The sequence below is a fragment of the Magnolia sinica genome, chromosome 4, assembly GCF_029962835.1.
Source record: "Magnolia sinica isolate HGM2019 chromosome 4, MsV1, whole genome shotgun sequence".
Lineage (NCBI taxonomy): Eukaryota > Viridiplantae > Streptophyta > Magnoliopsida > Magnoliales > Magnoliaceae > Magnolia > Magnolia sinica.
The window spans coordinates 104,362,707-104,380,669 of record NC_080576.1 but is presented as its reverse complement, the minus strand read 5'-3'; the positions used below and the strand labels follow the sequence as shown (position 1 = coordinate 104,380,669).

The 17,963-nt window shown below is 40.7% G+C and overlaps 1 protein-coding gene across 1 annotated transcript in view; it reads right to left on the bottom strand.

The window, feature by feature from the left end:
- Nucleotides 1–773: 773 nt before the first annotated feature.
- LOC131243599 (uncharacterized) overlaps nt 774–17,963 on the bottom strand; it is a 68,631-nt gene continuing 51,441 nt past the window's right edge. The window contains exons 2-6 of the mRNA XM_058243077.1: nt 15,184–15,557; nt 4,978–5,159; nt 4,505–4,585; nt 3,046–3,144; nt 774–819 (exon numbers count right to left, since the gene is read on the bottom strand). Coding sequence (XP_058099060.1) covers nt 3,058–3,144; nt 4,505–4,585; nt 4,978–5,159; nt 15,184–15,544 — 711 coding nt within the window. The 5' untranslated portion in view covers nt 15,545–15,557 and the 3' untranslated portion in view covers nt 774–819; nt 3,046–3,057. The remainder of the gene's footprint in view (nt 820–3,045; nt 3,145–4,504; nt 4,586–4,977; nt 5,160–15,183; nt 15,558–17,963) is intronic.

Genomic DNA, 17,963 nt, shown 5'->3' with positions numbered 1-17,963 from the left:
AAGAAGCATTTCATTGTCGTTTACAGAGATCAGGGACGGGATGTAGGAGAACAAATCGTCAGTCGAGGGAGATTGAATTAGTGCAACTTGCTTTAATAGAGGGTTACTCGGAGGTGACTTGTGGTGTCAAAACGGCCTGGGTCCAACTGAGTTGGAGTTGACTTATCCAAGTTGCACTCCACATGGACGATTCCTAAAACCATGATTCCCATGGTTCATGAACCATGCACCAAACATCTCCCAAATTTGAGTATCCCAAAATTTTCCCATCTAGAGATTTATTACACACCAACTGTCATGCTCTAAAAATTTGACAGCAAAGTGTGCACCCTCAGACCCGAGTTTTAGTTTGTAACTTGTACACAGTGTACTAATTTCATATGTTGATTGGTTTAATCAGATGTGAGAATTACATTCATTCTAAGTTTCACCTAAGTCTATCGATTTCCAATCACGCATACATAACACTTAGTACTAATCAACCAGCCATATATAAATTTTCTTGACCATTCAAATAACACAAATCTCAAACATCATTTATTTATTATATAATCTTAATATAAATATGTTTATTCCAAACTCACAATGTCTCAATCAAATAAATCTAATCAATTGCTTAAAATCTCATAATCAATGCTAATATTTTATTATATATCAACCAAACTATCCTAACAAATAAATTAGATATTCAGGAATGATCTAATGTTGCCGATTCATCTTCAGACAAGTATGACCACGTTTCATGTGGGTCGTGTTCAAGTTCAACTTCTGGTTGCTGACAACTCATCTGTATGGTTTTTCCATGAATAAAAAGGTAAGCTAGACAGGTTTAGAAAAATAATCAATCATGTTCTATAAACATATCAATTAAAATGGAATAAAGTGTCAATTACAAAAATGTATGCATATGATGTATGAATGCGCCAAATGGGGTGATCGTCCATTTACTTAGGTTAAAAATCGTCAACTCACATCCACCCGCTGGGTAGGCTTTTACCTTTCGGTAGCATGGGCATGACCCACATCTGGTAATGCTCTATCAGAATCAACATTTTTTTCAAAGAGAGCCCTAAGATCGACCATGCGATATGTGGATGCAATGGATGATGTGTGATGTCATCATTTCACAAATACTTGTATTAATTAGGAATGTAAGCATATGATTCCATCATTTTTTTCAAAAATTAAATGTGAAAACATAAATTAAAATGTGAGACAATTTCATAAATTGATATCAGTTAGATCAAAACATTAATCAACAAACAATTTCATTTTAATTTCCATGAACATAAGACATGTCGGGTTACTCACCTAAGTCTAGTAGTGAAGAATTCACAGGATAATCTATCTGATTTGAATTTGAAAATCCTAATAATCATACAACCATATTACTGTTTGATCCAATTACATCACGTAGTGATCCCACCTTTGACTTAATGCCCCAAGTGGTCAACCATTATGCATCAATTGTCAACGATCACTTAATTGAAGTTTACATGCATGATAAATTCATTTGATTCAATCATCAAAGCTCAAATTATATCTAAACACCTCTCAATTGATACGGTCGGTCGATCAACATTGATCGAGGATGCGTCTATCTATTGAACTTCGAATTGACAAAATTTTGTTTAATGCAGATATCTCATTGGACAAAATTCGGCACCTTCAATCGACAGATCAATGACATGCAGGTAAGCCCGAAAATTTAGGGATTTACTTTAATTAAGGGTCTATAATCCATTTAACAACAATGGACAAATCAACACTCATTATTGATCCCTCCTTCATTAATAATTAGAGAGACCCATAAATTATTAATTTGAATAATTCATATGCTTATTTACATCTACATCCCAAAACCGAATGGCAAATGATTGATCAAATTAGTTTGGTCCATCAATTTTGATTAATTAGATTAGATAATTGAGAATCTTTATATATTTTGATCCAACCAATTTTACAAATTTAAGAATTTCAACATGATTCAAAATTAGTATTAGAACTATCAAACTATGATTAGGGTGACCCACTAGATGATTTAATCATCCAGATTTTTAGAGGTTTTGGCATATTTTGCCTCTACACATTGGATAAATGGTGTGAATCTAATCACTTATACACCGATGACTCATCTCAACCTTTTACGGCAAGTGATACCAACACCTATGCAAAAAATCTTAACTTTCCTTATTAAACACTTTTAGATCTGATAACACAATAATCATATAGCTGATTTGACCCATTCATTATATTTATCCAAATAATTAAATCTCAAATTTTCTAAAATTGATAATAACTAATCTATCTTAAAAATATAAATCTATCATTATTCGTAGAGAGCAATTCCTTGTGCTGAAACTAGACTATTTGCCTAGAGAATTGATCATCTCCATTCAAGCACGTATGATGGCCGGATGACTAATCCAAATTGTTTATTGCACCTATTTGGCCATATATTACATTAAAATTATAAAGGCACAAACCTGAAATTGCTTTCCCACAAACATTCTGTCACTCTTTCTCTCTCACTTTCGTAGTTATATGTAAGGTGTCTTTTGTTTAATATTTGAGTTGAAGTAGAACTCATCTTATGACACATTCCTTAAAAGGCAATGCTCATTGGGAGGTTGAGAGATTCGATGAGAGAGTTAGAAAGATAAAATCAAAATGGATTAGGGATAGAAATAAGATAGAATATTAAGATTATGTTTGGACAAGACAGAGAGAGATGAGATACAAAATCTCCCTCTCAAATTCAATATTTTTTTTCATGTGCGTTACAACAACCGACCATTATGATCATCGTTTAAGTGTGGTTTTAGGATTATGATCAATCTAAAACATGCTCATGCACGGTTGAGATTTGAACTAGATATATGCAACATTTATAGACATTATGTCTATAGAGTTCTTTTGAAGAGCTCTATGACAGATCAACCACCATAAACATTTCCAGCCAGAACGTTTCAAATAAAAATATATATAAAAAAAAAGAGGGAGAGAGAAGAAAAGAAAAGAAAAAAGAAAAGAAAGGAGCAGTACCCAAAATTCTAGCTAGACCATGGGTTCGAACTTTACTTGGAAGCCACCAACGAATGTTGTCTTCGACGACACTGGGGATGATTTGATTGGGGTCAAACCCTAGAAAACCAATTTACAAATACAACAAATATCAACATAATAGAAAATTGCAAATGAAGAAGATTTAGGTGATCCACACTAAGGATATGATTAGTACCCCAAGGGCATCAATTAGTGCAAGTGGGATCCTGTTAGACTTTTAAAGATTTTTCAAAATAAAATAGTTGCCAAAATATTATTTATATTTAAAATTTAAAATATCATTAAATTTTTTTATATAAAAATTTATTTAATTTTTTTTTTCACAAATGGATCAATGATTCAACTGCCATATGTTTAAGTGACTTGGCAAAAGAGCCACAATCTGCCTAGGGTCTACTAAATTTGGACCACTTGGAGTTATGATTTTATTTTTTGGTTTTCTCTAAGGTCACTGGAACAGAATTACATGCTCCTCCATGCTTGAGAGGTAATAGAAGGATTTTCAATCCACAAATGGGCGCATTTGGTAAATAGACTAGAATATTAATTCGTTGAATCCCATCATCATCATATATATATATATATATATATATATGTGTGTGTGTGTGTGTGCACGCGCGCGCTTACATGCGTAACTTCACACATGTCATGGGCACAAAATTCAAATGGTCCACATGATGCGGTACACGTAGAAACCCCACAGGCCCAACTTATACTCTGGCCTTTTATGCATTAGCTGCAAATAGATAGTAGAAAACAGAAAATGCTACATAACTCACATTCAATGAATAAGAGTCCCAAGAGTGGTGGCTAGTGTTTTCCAGTATCAGAGAATTTTGGTGCATGGTGCCTATCAATGGTCAGGCACAACGTACAAGATGGTCTGGATCACTACACAGTGGCCTCATTCATTGGATTTGGATTAACAATCCTAGTACTTTATCAAGTGGCTCAATAGTTAGGGGTGGTAATGGGCCTGGCTATGGCATGGGTAGAATTGCCCCTGCCCCAGCCCTAGCCCTGATCAGGCTAAAAAGGTTGGCCCTGGCACAGGATTGGGCCAAGTTGGGGCTGGGTCAATTTAGGTTAGAGCAGATATATGAGAAGAGTGAATGGACATGGATTTAAAATAGTCCAATCTAAGAATTTTATAGGAATATCACATCTATCAATGTTAGTCTCATGATTTTGATCATTGAAGCACAACGGCAGATTTAATCTGCAGTACTTCTTTAAACACCATAAACATTTTCAATCAAATGTTCTTAAAAACATATAAAAAAGAAAAGTATATACATTATATTTTCTAACTAACATCTCCCAACATCAGTTAATGTTGTTGGGAAATTCCAAGGCATAAAATGCACATAAAATTACCACACAACACCAATTTACCATAGGAGATACTTGGTGCATAGAGACTTTTTTTCTACATTACTGGCTCTTTCTCTGACTTTTCTCCAAAGACGTCAGTCAGCACTGTCTTTGACTCCAAAGAAGCCTTTAAAAGCGCCAAACCCTAACAAATGGATTTATAAATAAATCATTCAATCAAATATAATAAGATAAAATTAAATAAATATTGAATACCACATGATATTAGTGATCCAACTTTTTTTAAAAATCATTATCAATATGGACCATTCATTTTTTCAAGCCACAAATAGCAAGATTGATGAATATAGCAGAGAATTAATGGTGAGGACCACATGGGAGGGTGGTCTATACCTACTCAATGTGCATCTTTCATGTGTGGCCCACCATGTTTACTTTGAGCAAGTATTTGACACTTTTAGTATGTCCAACACCATCCAATTTACGGATTTCGGTTCATGAGGCTAGAATCAACGGTTAGGATTACTGATGGATGGATGCCCTTGAACAAACCTGTAAGTAAGAGAGATGGTGTACCTCATCTATGCCCACTTCCACAACCTTCTCCTTGAGTACACTCACGTCCCTGACTTGGTACTTGTTTAGTAGAGAAATGCTTGATACGGAAGCCATGGGCGCCACCACCAAATCATCCATCACCATGTAAGTCACTACACCCTTAACGCAACCTCCTCCACCGTCCGATCCCGACGCTACGCCTCTAGGACTAACATAGACACACTCCTGGTATATAGAACTATTGCAAGATGGACACACTGTACCCTTAACATCTGTGATCCAGGAGTGCTGGCTGTGGCAGTACCTGCATGAGTAGTACTTTGGTGTGGTGGAAGCAGCATCTTGCAACAGAAGGGGAGGATTCTGACCGCTCATCGGAATAGACATCTTGGGATTGAGGAGGGTATTTTTATCAAAGTTGGGTTGCATGTAATCAAAGGAGAGATTTTGAAGGCTGCTGTAGAGACTTCCAGTGCATCCCGCCATGTGTTGTTTTGTGAGGAGCTTTGCAACGTACCCCATTGGCAATGCTAGGAGGGTGAAGAGAAAATCTATGAAATCTTTTCCAGCTTCTCCGAATAAAACCTCTCCTGTGTTCTTGTTTAGGACAAGCTTTAAGCTTAGCTTGGATGCCATGGTTTGGGTGTGGGCGACTTTGGGCTGTCGGTCTTGTGGTAGTGTTGATCTATAGGGCTGTGTTTGCCACTGCTCATTAGTGGGTAAAAACTCGAAATGGGGCCCACAGATATCGACCTCATGGAATCTCCTATGTATATGATCAGGTGACCTTACGGGAACTACCCACAAGTTCGAGATCTGTGGGCCGCACCTCATGTGTGTTGGACATGCACACCGTGCATTTTGTTTGTCTCCTTTTAGGTTATAAGATGTCCCAAAATCAACCGTATGTGAAACTCAGGTGGTCCATACAAACTGAAACTATGAAAAATCATGCCTAAAACATCTAAATCACTTAGTAGGGTTTACCTGATTTTTGGAATGGCCTGAAATTTAGTGTGAACCCTCATCTAGCTAAGTGGGACACACACAATGGATGAATTAGATGTCTGAGCCACATCTCCATGGGCCCCATAAACAATCATGAATGTTTCAGTGGGGGTGCATCTACTTTCAATTGGTGTATATGGTGTGGCCCACCTACGTCACAGATTGGTCTGATTTTCTAAGCTCATGGCCACCATAGAAAGGTGCATCTAATTGATGATGTAGATCTCCGGCACACATTACAGCATAGTTCAAAACTAACCATGTGAACCTTATCAATAGGTGTCAAATAAACAATTCCCAAGCATTACAGTGGCCCCTAGTAAGGTTTCACCAGTACGGCGTTCAATCACATATTTCCTATAGTATGGGCCACTTGAGATTTGGATCTTCTTCATTTTTTGGCTCATCTCCTGAGATCGATGATCAGGCAAAGCAGATGAGTGAACAGTGCATATTTAAAATACATATATCAATGTGGGCCCCACAGTAAGGGCCGCACCTATTCTGCTCGCTACATGCAGGAAACGGATTCGCTACTCCCCCTGCCAGCAGCCTGGTCGCTGGTTGTCGGTGCTCTGTGGGCCCCACCATGATGTATGTGTTTCATCCATTCCGTTCATCCATTTTTGCAGATCATTTTAGGCCTAAAATGAGAGGGATATAAATCTCAGGTGGACCACACCACAGGAAAACAATAGTGATTGGAGATCCACCATGAAAATCCTCCTGAGGCCCACCGGACTATTTATTTGACATCCACTCTGTTGATTAGGTCATACAGACCCAGATGAAGGGAAAAAACAAAGATCAGCTTGATTCCAAAACTTTTATAGCCCCCGAAAAGCTTTTAATGGTCGACAATTATTCAACACTGTTTCCTGTAACGTGGTCCACTTGAGATTTTTATATAACTAATTTTTGGAGTCATTTCATAAAATGATCTAAAAAAATAGATAGACGGCATGGATGAAACACATACATCATGGTGGGCCCACAGAGCACCGACCACCAGCCATTAGCCAATCCGTTTCCCTACATGCATGATGCAACGGTAACTTTGTTTGCTTGCATCCCAAGTCTCCTCAACAGGAGAGTCTTGCTTTTAAGTAATGGCCAGCAAATAAAAGCACTCCTTGAAGAAAAGTTTGGAAAGTAGCCTATGAAAGCACTCAAAAGAAACGTTCGAAAAGTAGCAAATTTTCCTGTTAAAAAGAATGGACGGCACGATCCGTACATGGGTTGTATGTATGTGGGGACAGATCACTGAGATGCAACACCACCACAGCTTGTGGCATCAATCCATATTCCCCACAGGGATGCCATATATTCAAGAAACAACCGAGCCATGAAAATCGTGGGCCCAGATGAAGATCATACCATGTAGGTCCGCTCATCAGATCAAGCCACAGCGTCAGAGAGAACGGACCCTGATGGCTGATGCCCATTGCTGGTATAGCCTACCTACAGAGTGGATCAACCTGATGTTTGAAAAGGGTGATCTTCATAGTGGGGCTACCGTAATATTGGCACATATATACTACAAGTTGCGGTGGGTTGCTTGTACGTGATCTGTTTCTGGGTTCATGGATGGCCAAACTTCTAACATTTGTGCTCCTGTTAATGTATTAAATTTGTTTAAAACAGGGTTTGTGTATACCATGGAAGTAGCATCAAAGAGTGTCGATGCCTTTGAAGTCCCATCGAAAAAATTCATGTTGATTGTTGAAACTTTTTAGTGTTACTACAAAGGCCTTTTGAAGATGTGTGCAAAATTGCATTAGTGTGGGATTTGTTTCCTATTTGGGTTATATATATCTATATATATATATATATATATATATATATATATATATATATATATATATATATATATCGGATGTAATTAATTGGGATTAAGGCTGGGGAGAGGTGTTCTAGAGCTTTTTAATTTATTCATAAGGGTTTCAAGTGCATAGCTAGGGCTTATGAAGTGGATTTGGGGCTTGTTCAAATCGGTAATACTCTATCTCTTGTAATGTATGCTTTCATTGTGCATACTTGTCACTTTGTGCCGTGGGCTCTTTACTAGGATGGTTGGTGAGGTTTGCCAGATGGACCTCGTCAGTAAGCTTTGCATTTCGAGCATGAGCTCGACGTGCTCGATTTGAATCTCCTTCACTGACTAGTCCATCGAAAATGGTACAGATTCCCCACATTGGCATGTTGTCATTGTATTCCTCTCACTGTTCTTGTTGAGGAGTTGGTCGGTCTTCCCTGCGCCTGGCGATGAACTCACGCAGGTAGCCCCTCTGAATGAGAGACTCGATCTCCTCCTTGAGGTCGAAGCAATCGGTCGTGATATTGATGAAAGTGGTAATATTTGGTCCTGTCTCTTTTCTCTTGAGTGACCCTTATCTTGTTCGGCCACTTTAGAATTCTCTTATCTCTGACTTCCATGCGCACATGTTTGGGCATGGTGTTTAGTAGAGTATACTAGTGAAATTGACTTTCTAGAACTCGGAGAGCCCGGGGGGCACCACCTTGGTCGTCATCTCTCTTTCTCTTAGGGCTGGAGTTGGGTCCCTCCTTGGGCTCCTTTTTCACTTTATCTTTTGTCGAGTTGCTCTTGCTCTTGATGGCTTTGCGGCGCCGAACAGTTCCTCGGCTTTCGTGTACTTCTGAGCTCGGTTCAAGAGGCCAACCAGGGTGTTTGGGGGGTTCTTACTAAGTGAGAATAGGAACCTCCCTTACTTGAGTCCAACCATCATGGCCATGAGGGCTACCTCGTTGGAGTAGTTTTCAACCTAGACGACCTCGGCGTTGAATCGGATGATATAATTCTTTTGCGACTCGTCGTCCTTTTGAGTCACTGTAAGAAGGTGAATCGCTGACTTGCGAATGTCTTTACCTCCAATAAACTGTGGCAAAGGCTCTACTGAGCTAAACAAAAGAGTTGATGGACTTCGGTTTCGGGTTCTTGTGCCACTTCCACGCTGCCCCGGTGAGTGTTAGGGAGAATGCCCTACACATTACGAGTCTGATAGTTCCATGAGGCTCCATCCATGCTCGGTAAGGTCGCACGAACTTGAATATGGTTGTATCTAGGGCATTCTGAATATGTGCAATAGCTGAGATCTCATGATGTCATCAGTGAATGACAGCTCAGTTTGCTCACGGAAGGCGTCAACGGATATCAGGGCCTTTGCTCGGTACGCTTGTTGGATATTACCGAGCTTGTTCCGGTTGTCTCCGATGTTCGTCCCCTAGGGGACATCACTTTCTTCCATGGCTTTTGGGGCTCTCTTTCTCCCCAAGCCTGTTACTTCTCGTCGAGGGTATGACACAAGTTGGATTCAGCGAGCTCTGTAGTCTCCCACATCTGGGCTGGGGCGATAAGGCTTTCTCTATCTTGTACTTGCCACTGATGCTGCTCAGGTCACAATTGTTCAGGGTGGGACTGCTCAGTTGTCGCCTCCACTATTTCCCACGGGTTAGCTGGGGATGCTTGTTGCCTTTCCAACAACGTCATGATACGATCTATATTGTCAGTTAAGGTTCTGACCTTGTTCTCAAGGGAACTAAGTCGACCTCCTCGATTTTGTGATTTGTGAACCACAACCTACGAGGGCTGCTAGGACTGGGGAGGTGACAATGAAGCCTACTCCTCTCCAGATTGGGAGGACCAGACTACAGTTGAGACCTTCCCTTTTCTCTTTGCCATCGGAGGGAGGGCTAGGAATGGTTGTAGCTACTCAAGATAGTGAGAACATGACTCCTCATTCCCACTGACAGCACCAATCATGGTTGGGGCCTTCCCTTTTCTCTTTGGCATCAGAGGAATGACTGAAAATGGTTGTAGCTACTCAAGATGGTGAGAATATGACTCGTTGTTCCCACATATGACACCAATCTGTTGTTGTCGGAATCCGGTCAATAGATGAGGTTGATGTAGAATTGGGACGGCTTTGGTCTTATTATCGCCCTCTGATATATTTGCAAAAACTAGAGAAACTATGAGCAGTAGGGGTGCCGGTAGCCGATTGTGGACCCTCCGATGCCTAAGTCAGGCTTGTAGAAGATGATTGCAAGGAGCTAGATTAGGGCTTAGATGCATTACCTTTTTTCCTCCTTTGGTTTAGAGTCTGTGATCATATATATAGGGCATGGGAGAAGGTTCTGAACCTCCGTATCCCAATGTGCTATGCTAGTGAGTCCCCGATCTGGCGAGGATTCTTATCTCGGATATGTCGGACTGATATTTGGCCGAGCCTGAATATGTTGGAGTGATGTTCGACTGAGATCAGAATGGATCCATATCTCTTCTGGATTCGGGGTGAAATTCGCTCCGGATTTATTCTACCACCTCTCTTGCAGTGGTTAACTTGGTTAGCCCGAGATATTGGGGGAGCTCGGAGCCCGAGCTCGTTTCCCACGGGTTCCTTACTTGCGTTGTGGACATTCCTAACGGGGCGGGTCTTCTCTTACCAAACTCCGTCATCTGACGGCTCAGCTCAGCAGCTCATCTCTGAGTTATAGGAGCTCCTCTTCCCATGTCGATTGTCCTTCTGTTTGGACCTCAGTCACCCCAGCTTAGAGGAATAACACTTGTAGATAATTGTCACTCTTCTCGTGCGATGGACCATTTTGATTTTCACCACAACAGGCCTCACACTCATGTTTGGTGTACATCCACATAATATATTTTGTGGGTCTCCTCTAGGTCATTGTATGTCCCAAAAATCAGCCATATTTGAAACTTGAATGGCCCATACAATCTGAAACTACTTAAAACTATGCCCAAAATATTTAAAACCATTGGTGGGGCTTACTAGAGTTTTGAAATTGCCTGAAATTTGGAGTGACCCCACATCCAAGTGGGACGCAGTAGGTGGGTTACATGTCTGAACCACATCTCCATGGGCCCATACACAATCATGAGTATTTCAGTGAGTGTGCATCCACTCTTAATTGTTGTCTATGGTGTGGCCCTCCTACGTTAAGGATTGGCCTGATTTTTAAGCCCATGGCCACCATGGAAAGGTGCATCTAATTGATGTTGTAGATCTCCGGTTTATATTATGTGTCCGGTGCATTTGCATCATAGTTCAAAACTTCCTTGAGTCGTTGTTGAGTGTGCCCAACCCCATCCAAGATAGTGTTGCCCTTTCAACGGGGCTGACCTTGATGTATGTATTGTCGTCCATCTATTTTGTAGGTCATTTGAAGGCATGAGCTCAAAACCGAATCATATCCCATTCTCAAGTGGGTCGTACCATAGGAAACATCGGTGATTTGCCATTAATGAGCCACAAAAGTTTTGGATCAAGAGTTGACATTTATTTTTTATTTTCATATGACCTTATCAATAGTTTGGATAGCTAATAAACATTACTGAAATATTATGGTGAACCCTTGAAAATTTTCACGGAAGGCCATTCAATATCCACTATTTCCTACGGTATGGTCCACCTAAGGTTTGGATCTTCTTTATTTTTTGAGCTCATGTCCCTACATGATCTCGAGATTAATCAAGGCCGACCTATGGTCAGCACTGTCTTGGTTGTGGCCGGGGAAGCGGATTGCATATTAATTAACTCAGTACGTTGAGAGTACGGAGTAAACTATGGGGTCCACTTTGATATATGTATTTTATCCGCTCCGTCCATCAATTTTACCAGATCGTTTTAGTGCTTGAGTTAAAAAAAATTAGCATATCCAAAACTAAAGTGAACCACATCAAAAGAAACAATGTTAATTGAACGTCTACCGTTGAAAAATTCATGAGGGCTATAGAAGTTTTGAATCAAGCTGATATTTGTGTTTTCCCTTCATACATGTTTATGTGATCTTATAAACAGGTTGGATGATAAATAAACATCACTGTGGGCCGTACAAAGCTTTCAATAGTGGAAATCATTATTCTAATAGTTTCCTGTGGTGTGGTTCACTTGAGCTTTGGATATGCTTCGATTTTGATATCAACCCCTAACATGAGATGTAAAAATAGATGAGAGGCGTGGATAAATCAAATAAATTCACATTGGGGATAATATGGTTTACTTGGTACTTATAGATACCCCACCCAGGCTAACATCTTGAAAAGGCAAGGACAATCCGGACCATGATCAATAATCCAACCCCAAAACCTAAACCAAACCTCAAACCCTGATCCAAACCCTAACCCGAACCCAAAACCCATAATTTGAACCCTTAGGACCTCATAACCCAACTCGAAATTCCAAACCTAAAGCCTACCATAACCAGGTCAACATAGGAATGCGCCTATTTGAGCTTAAAACGTGAAAAAAGAACCATCGGACGAACTAGTGCACCACACGAGGCCCACACGCTCGGGCCCGGCCCGGGCAGTAGTTTGACTACCGCTGGCTGTACTTCAGATACCGCCGCTCGTGAGGCACGTGTGTCCTCCGAGCAACAACTGTCCCAACGTCTGAAAATCAGCTTTAACCCCCTATCCAACCTTATTTACTGTTTTACCATCCTCAAGAGCCAATAAGAGTGTGCCATGTGGCATTCCTCTCCCCTCAACCACTCACAATTTGCTACATCAGCTTTTACCCCTCCTAAGCCTCACATTTACCATAAGAACATTGGAGAAGGCTATAAATAGCCCTCTCCTCTTCACATTTTCACAACAACACATCCACATCCAAGAGGGAGGGAGGGAGAGAGAGAGAGAGAGAGAGAGAGAGAGAGAGAGAGAGAGAGAGAGAGAGAGAGAGAAGGAAAGGGAAGGAGCTCCCAAACCTCCAAGTTCTGATATTTTAGCCACCCCCTAGCCCTACCTCAAGCCAAAGATCAAATCATCTCATACAAGCATCCACCATCATGACATCTATTCCCTTCTCAACCCCCCTGCTTCTCTAAATCTCTAATGAACGTTTACGCTGTGACTTGCCATGCTACAGATCCCGTCACATTAGAAATTTCTAGTGACCTAGTCTCATTTTCTTTACCTTTTTGCATAAGCATCATTTCATCCACTTTCTAGACACGCCGTTAGATGTATGCTTTGTAGCTTGCCGAAACCTCAGATCTTGCCACATCAGAAATCTGCATGTGTCTAGTCCTATCTCGTCTCCTAGCATCTATCATCCCTTGAGATTGTTTTACCACACTTAGTAGAGACCGTACATTTGTACGAGTAGAGAGGGTGCCTAATACCTTCCCTCTTTGTAAATGAGGTCCCTTACCCGGAATCCCGGATCGCTGATCAGGAGTCAATCTAAGGTAGGAGAGTTTTCGAATTTCTCCAACCTTATATATTTCGCGGGTTCTAACCGACTGCGGGATTTTGAGATTTATTGGCTAGTGGCGACTCCAACATCCACGAATCACCCTAATCATCCCCTACAAAATCAAAACGCCAAAACACGCCAATTACTGTGGCGCTGATTTCCAGCGTTCACAGAATGACAACTCCACTGGGGAGTTTTGCTAGTTCCTACTAGTCGAGACCCAATTCAAAAGTGTGTGGTACTTCAATCTCAAGGGACACCATCACTGCATTCATTAAAAAAATTAGTCTTTGGCTTACACTTGTTTAAGCGTTAATCCGAGCTATGACTACTCGATCCCGAGCTGGTTACCCATGAAGAAGAGTCGGTAGCTCCACCAGCTCCCAAAGCGTCAGCATCAGAACCAACACTTGTACCAGCACCGACACTGGCACTAACAGCTCCAACAGATGTGCTAGTCGCAATAACCTTGAATGAGATGTCTCAGAACATCAAGCCATTACAGGAGTAGCTACTTCGCTTGGTACCGAGAGTCATATCAAATACATAGGCAACACAGCATAGTGTCCAGAATAGCTCAATCCCACAAACTCTTTTCGCTTTCTCTCTCGTTCCTCCGATTAACCCTATTCTCCCCCTCCCAGAGGAGTTAGCATAGCCACAACAGCAACCAGCAAACGGGAGGAATCCTCCCACACATCATTACTCAACACATCACAACAATCAGGTTACACCACAGGTTCCCCCTAACGGGAATCATGGACAAGAACTAGCGAATGCCTATGAAGGGGATCAGTTTCGCGTCTAACATACTCCCCCTAACGGGAGTAACATTCCGGAATTGGCAGATACCCCGAGCGGGAGCCATTTTTGTACATCACACCCTCCCCTGAAAGGGAGTGGAGTTCAATTTCAACTACCTCCCGCCATCGGGAGTCCATCTTCTTGCCAACAACCCCCCATTCTTAGAAATCAAAGGGTTGAAGAACTTAACCCTTATGCGGAGGAAGCAGCACAAGCCCTACAACAAGGGGTAAGATATCCGCAACCCCATAAATCTGAAATGGATGAAATGAGGGAACAACTGCAAATGGTACAAAATCAGCTGTAGAAGCAGCAAGGAGTGGATATCCCATCCACCAAGTTCAGAGATTTGTGTCATTTTTCGGATGCTCGGGTGCCTCCAAACTTCAAGGTACCAAAATTTAAAAGATACGACAGTAGCGGATGCCTCACAGCACATCTAAAAGCCTTTTGTGGGGAACTCAACGCAATAACAGGGAATGATGGAGCCTTGATATGCCTTTTCCAGAAATCCCTCAAGGGCGATGCCTTGGACTGGTATACCTCATTAGAAAGTCATCAAATTAGGACTTGGGAAAGACTCTCTCAAGCATTTATTGATAGATTTTCCTATAATCTGAATAAGGCTCCGAGAAGAGCCGATTTGGCTGCCTTAAGACAAAAACGATGAATCATTATCAGCAGGCAACCCGAATGAGAAGCCCCATCGATGATGAGAAACAGATATCCATGATTGTCCACTCGGCAAATCCAAACATCTCAGAATACCTGATCTCATACCCATATATAAACTTCTCCTAGCTCATCCGAACGAGAGAACAGGTAGAGGCCAGGATAAGAGCTGGAACCATTTCATCATGGCCACATTAGGCCTCCTCAATCAAAAGAAACAAAGTCGAGGGGAAACCTATTGGATATGTGAATGGAAACGGTGCTGCTCCTGTGCAACGTACCACTAAAGTCAACAATATCGTCGCTAACACTTAAGGCAACCAGTACGCTCCACAACCGGAACCATAATCACACAGACAATACCAACCAGAGCAAACCCAACAGGGATATCAGGCACAACTGCCTCAACAGCAACTACAAAAGCCGTAGGTGTGGGAGTAGCATGAGTAGTACTTTGGAGCGGTGGAAGCACCATCTTGTAACAGAAGGGGAGGATTCTGACCGCTCATCGGAATAGACATCTTGGGGTTGAGGAGGGTATTTTTATCAAAGTTGAGTTGCATGTAATCAAAGGAGAGATTTTCAAGGCTATTGTAGAGATTACCAGTGCATCCCACCATGTGTTGCTTTGTGAGGACCTTTGAAACGTACCCCATTGGCAATGCTAGGAGGGTGAAGAGAAAATCTATGAAATCTTTTCCAGCTTCTCCAAATAAAACCTCGCATGTGTTCTTGTTTAGGACAAGCTTTAAGCTTAGATTGGATGCCATGGTTTGGGTGGGTGAGTTGGGCTGTGGTCTTATGTTAGTGTTGATGCAAATTCTCGATCGTTCGAAATGGTGCAGATGGGCAGTCGATTGCATCACCTTGTCCAACCTATTATGGAAATCCTTAGCACATGCAACATATGAATATCGATAAGCCATAACTTAACAATAATACAGCAATCAGAACAAAATGAGAAAATGGGGTTGCACTTACAACCTACAAAAGTAAAGCATCGACTGCATAGGGATACAAAAACAGCTCATTACCCCATGTCCCCAAATACAACTGAATTACAATACCTATGTCACACATCCATGGATAGCCATGATTGCTAGCAGCTGCAATGGCCTATCAATATTTTTAAAATTTTATGTTGTGTATTATTTGCCTTCGTCCCATTCATTTTCATTTTCATTTTCTTTTTTCTTAAAAAATAAATAAATTTATGGCTACAATTGTAACATCCACTTTTGATACCAACAACCTTTGTCATTGTCTCATTTTTTTATATTTCCGGTGACGGTCATGTCAAATTACACATTTACAAATTTATGCAAAATAATAAAAAAGCCAGAAAAATAAGGACAGGTTGAAGCACATGTGATCACGTTGTCCTTTAAGCGTTATTCGCCTATTCTCAAAGTGATTGAGAATGCTGAGGAGTTGCGGGTAAATAGCTCGTAGGATACGATGAGCTTGTATGTGGTTCTATGTTTAGTAAACACAAAGAATCACGGATAGAATTATGTGTACACAAATTTCTTTTTGACAGATAAATGAAATAAAATCCCATATCAGAAAAAAAATTAGAAAATTTGTTGCTTGTTTAGATTATTGCTTTGGTTTATTTCTTAAGGACTATTATCGAAGGTTCGTATTGAACCTGACTGGCTTGATCTTCCTCTTCTTGTTGGGTCATATGTGAGAGTGGTTTGTGTTGTTAGTGATGGTCCAATGAACCACCCAGGCACTGTTTCTATAGGATAGGGTTGCTGACCGTTTTTGTCCAGGGTTGTAAATCAATATGACCATTTTATGGCAGTTGGTGAGAAACTAGTCGTTATTGGTTGTTTCTGACTATTATGCATGTGGGACAACCGAATGTTGCATGCTAGTCATTTGGACTAATTGACTAGCCATTTAATGATCATTGGGCTAGCCACATGCAACAGTTTATACATGGTTTGGTTTAATGTTGAATGTGCAGTTAAATATCTCTAAAATGACTATTTTCAGCCTCTATAAAAGACACATTGGTCTCATTTAGACCACTCGCCCACTCTCTGCACCTAACCCATATTCTTTGTCGCGCCGCGACTAGCAATCCTCTCGCATCGTTACACGTAATGTCGCAAGGGAGCGACCTATCTATGACACAATGTGCACGTGCGAAGTGCGCTACTACAACCACACTGCCTCACGTGCTCACTCCCTCGCACTGAGCCTGAGATCATGACCGGGATTGTGTGTGTGTGCAGGTGTTCCACTAGAACACGAAAGTCCCGATACTCCACGATTCAACCAAGCAAATAATAAAGTACTCCATGCTTCATATATAAACATAATATTTTCTTCTCTCCTTTTAACCATTCCCAAAACACCAAAAAATTGAAGTTTTTCAAACAAAATTATTTTAATGTACATATATATTTTTATTTTAAAAATAATTTTCACACAGGTCATTGCCATTGCCATGTAATTCACCGTGATGAGAAGAGTTTTGGGTTTTAGAAACTTGGGTAGGGGGGAGGGGTGTGCAGTCTCTGATAATAACAATTAACGTAATGATTAAAAATTAAAAGAACATTAAATAAAAGATTTAACTAAGTAAGTCGGTAGTTACTTCTATCCAACGTTCAATGTTGATCCTCATAAATCCGAGATCAGCTGAAGTCACTTTGATACCACTTTAAAAGGTCCGAATAGGTGGGCTAATAGAATCAAACGACATCTACATAATTTTTGGGACATTTGCAAAGCCAAAGATATGGACAGCTACCATCCTACTATTCGCATAAATACTATAAAAGCGAAAAGGAAATAATCACTCTAATTTTATATATAGGGATCCCAATGGATAATCAGATATCCCCTCATTATTTGTCTTGATTATTTCTCCCAGGTGTTTTCAGTGACACTTTTGAACTGATAGATTTCTTCTAAAGAGAGCAATTGAAGAGGGCCATGAGTTGGTTATAATAGGGATAAGTTCTTAATTCTAGCACATTCAACCTCATCTCTATCTACTCTCAATTATTTGAATTTGAGAGTTTACATACGCGAAGAGAAGGGATATCAACACAGAGGTTATCTCCTCATTGATTTGAATTTGAGAGGATAATAACACGGAGAAAAGTGTCATCCACACCAAGGTTATCTCCTCATTGATTTGAACTGCTATTGCTTACAAGTGGCCCCCACAGGCCCATATCCAACATTTTCTGCTTACAGAGGTAATTTTCTTTTTTACGAGCGTGATTAATATCTCATGTGAGCGCACGTGTTCTGCACTAA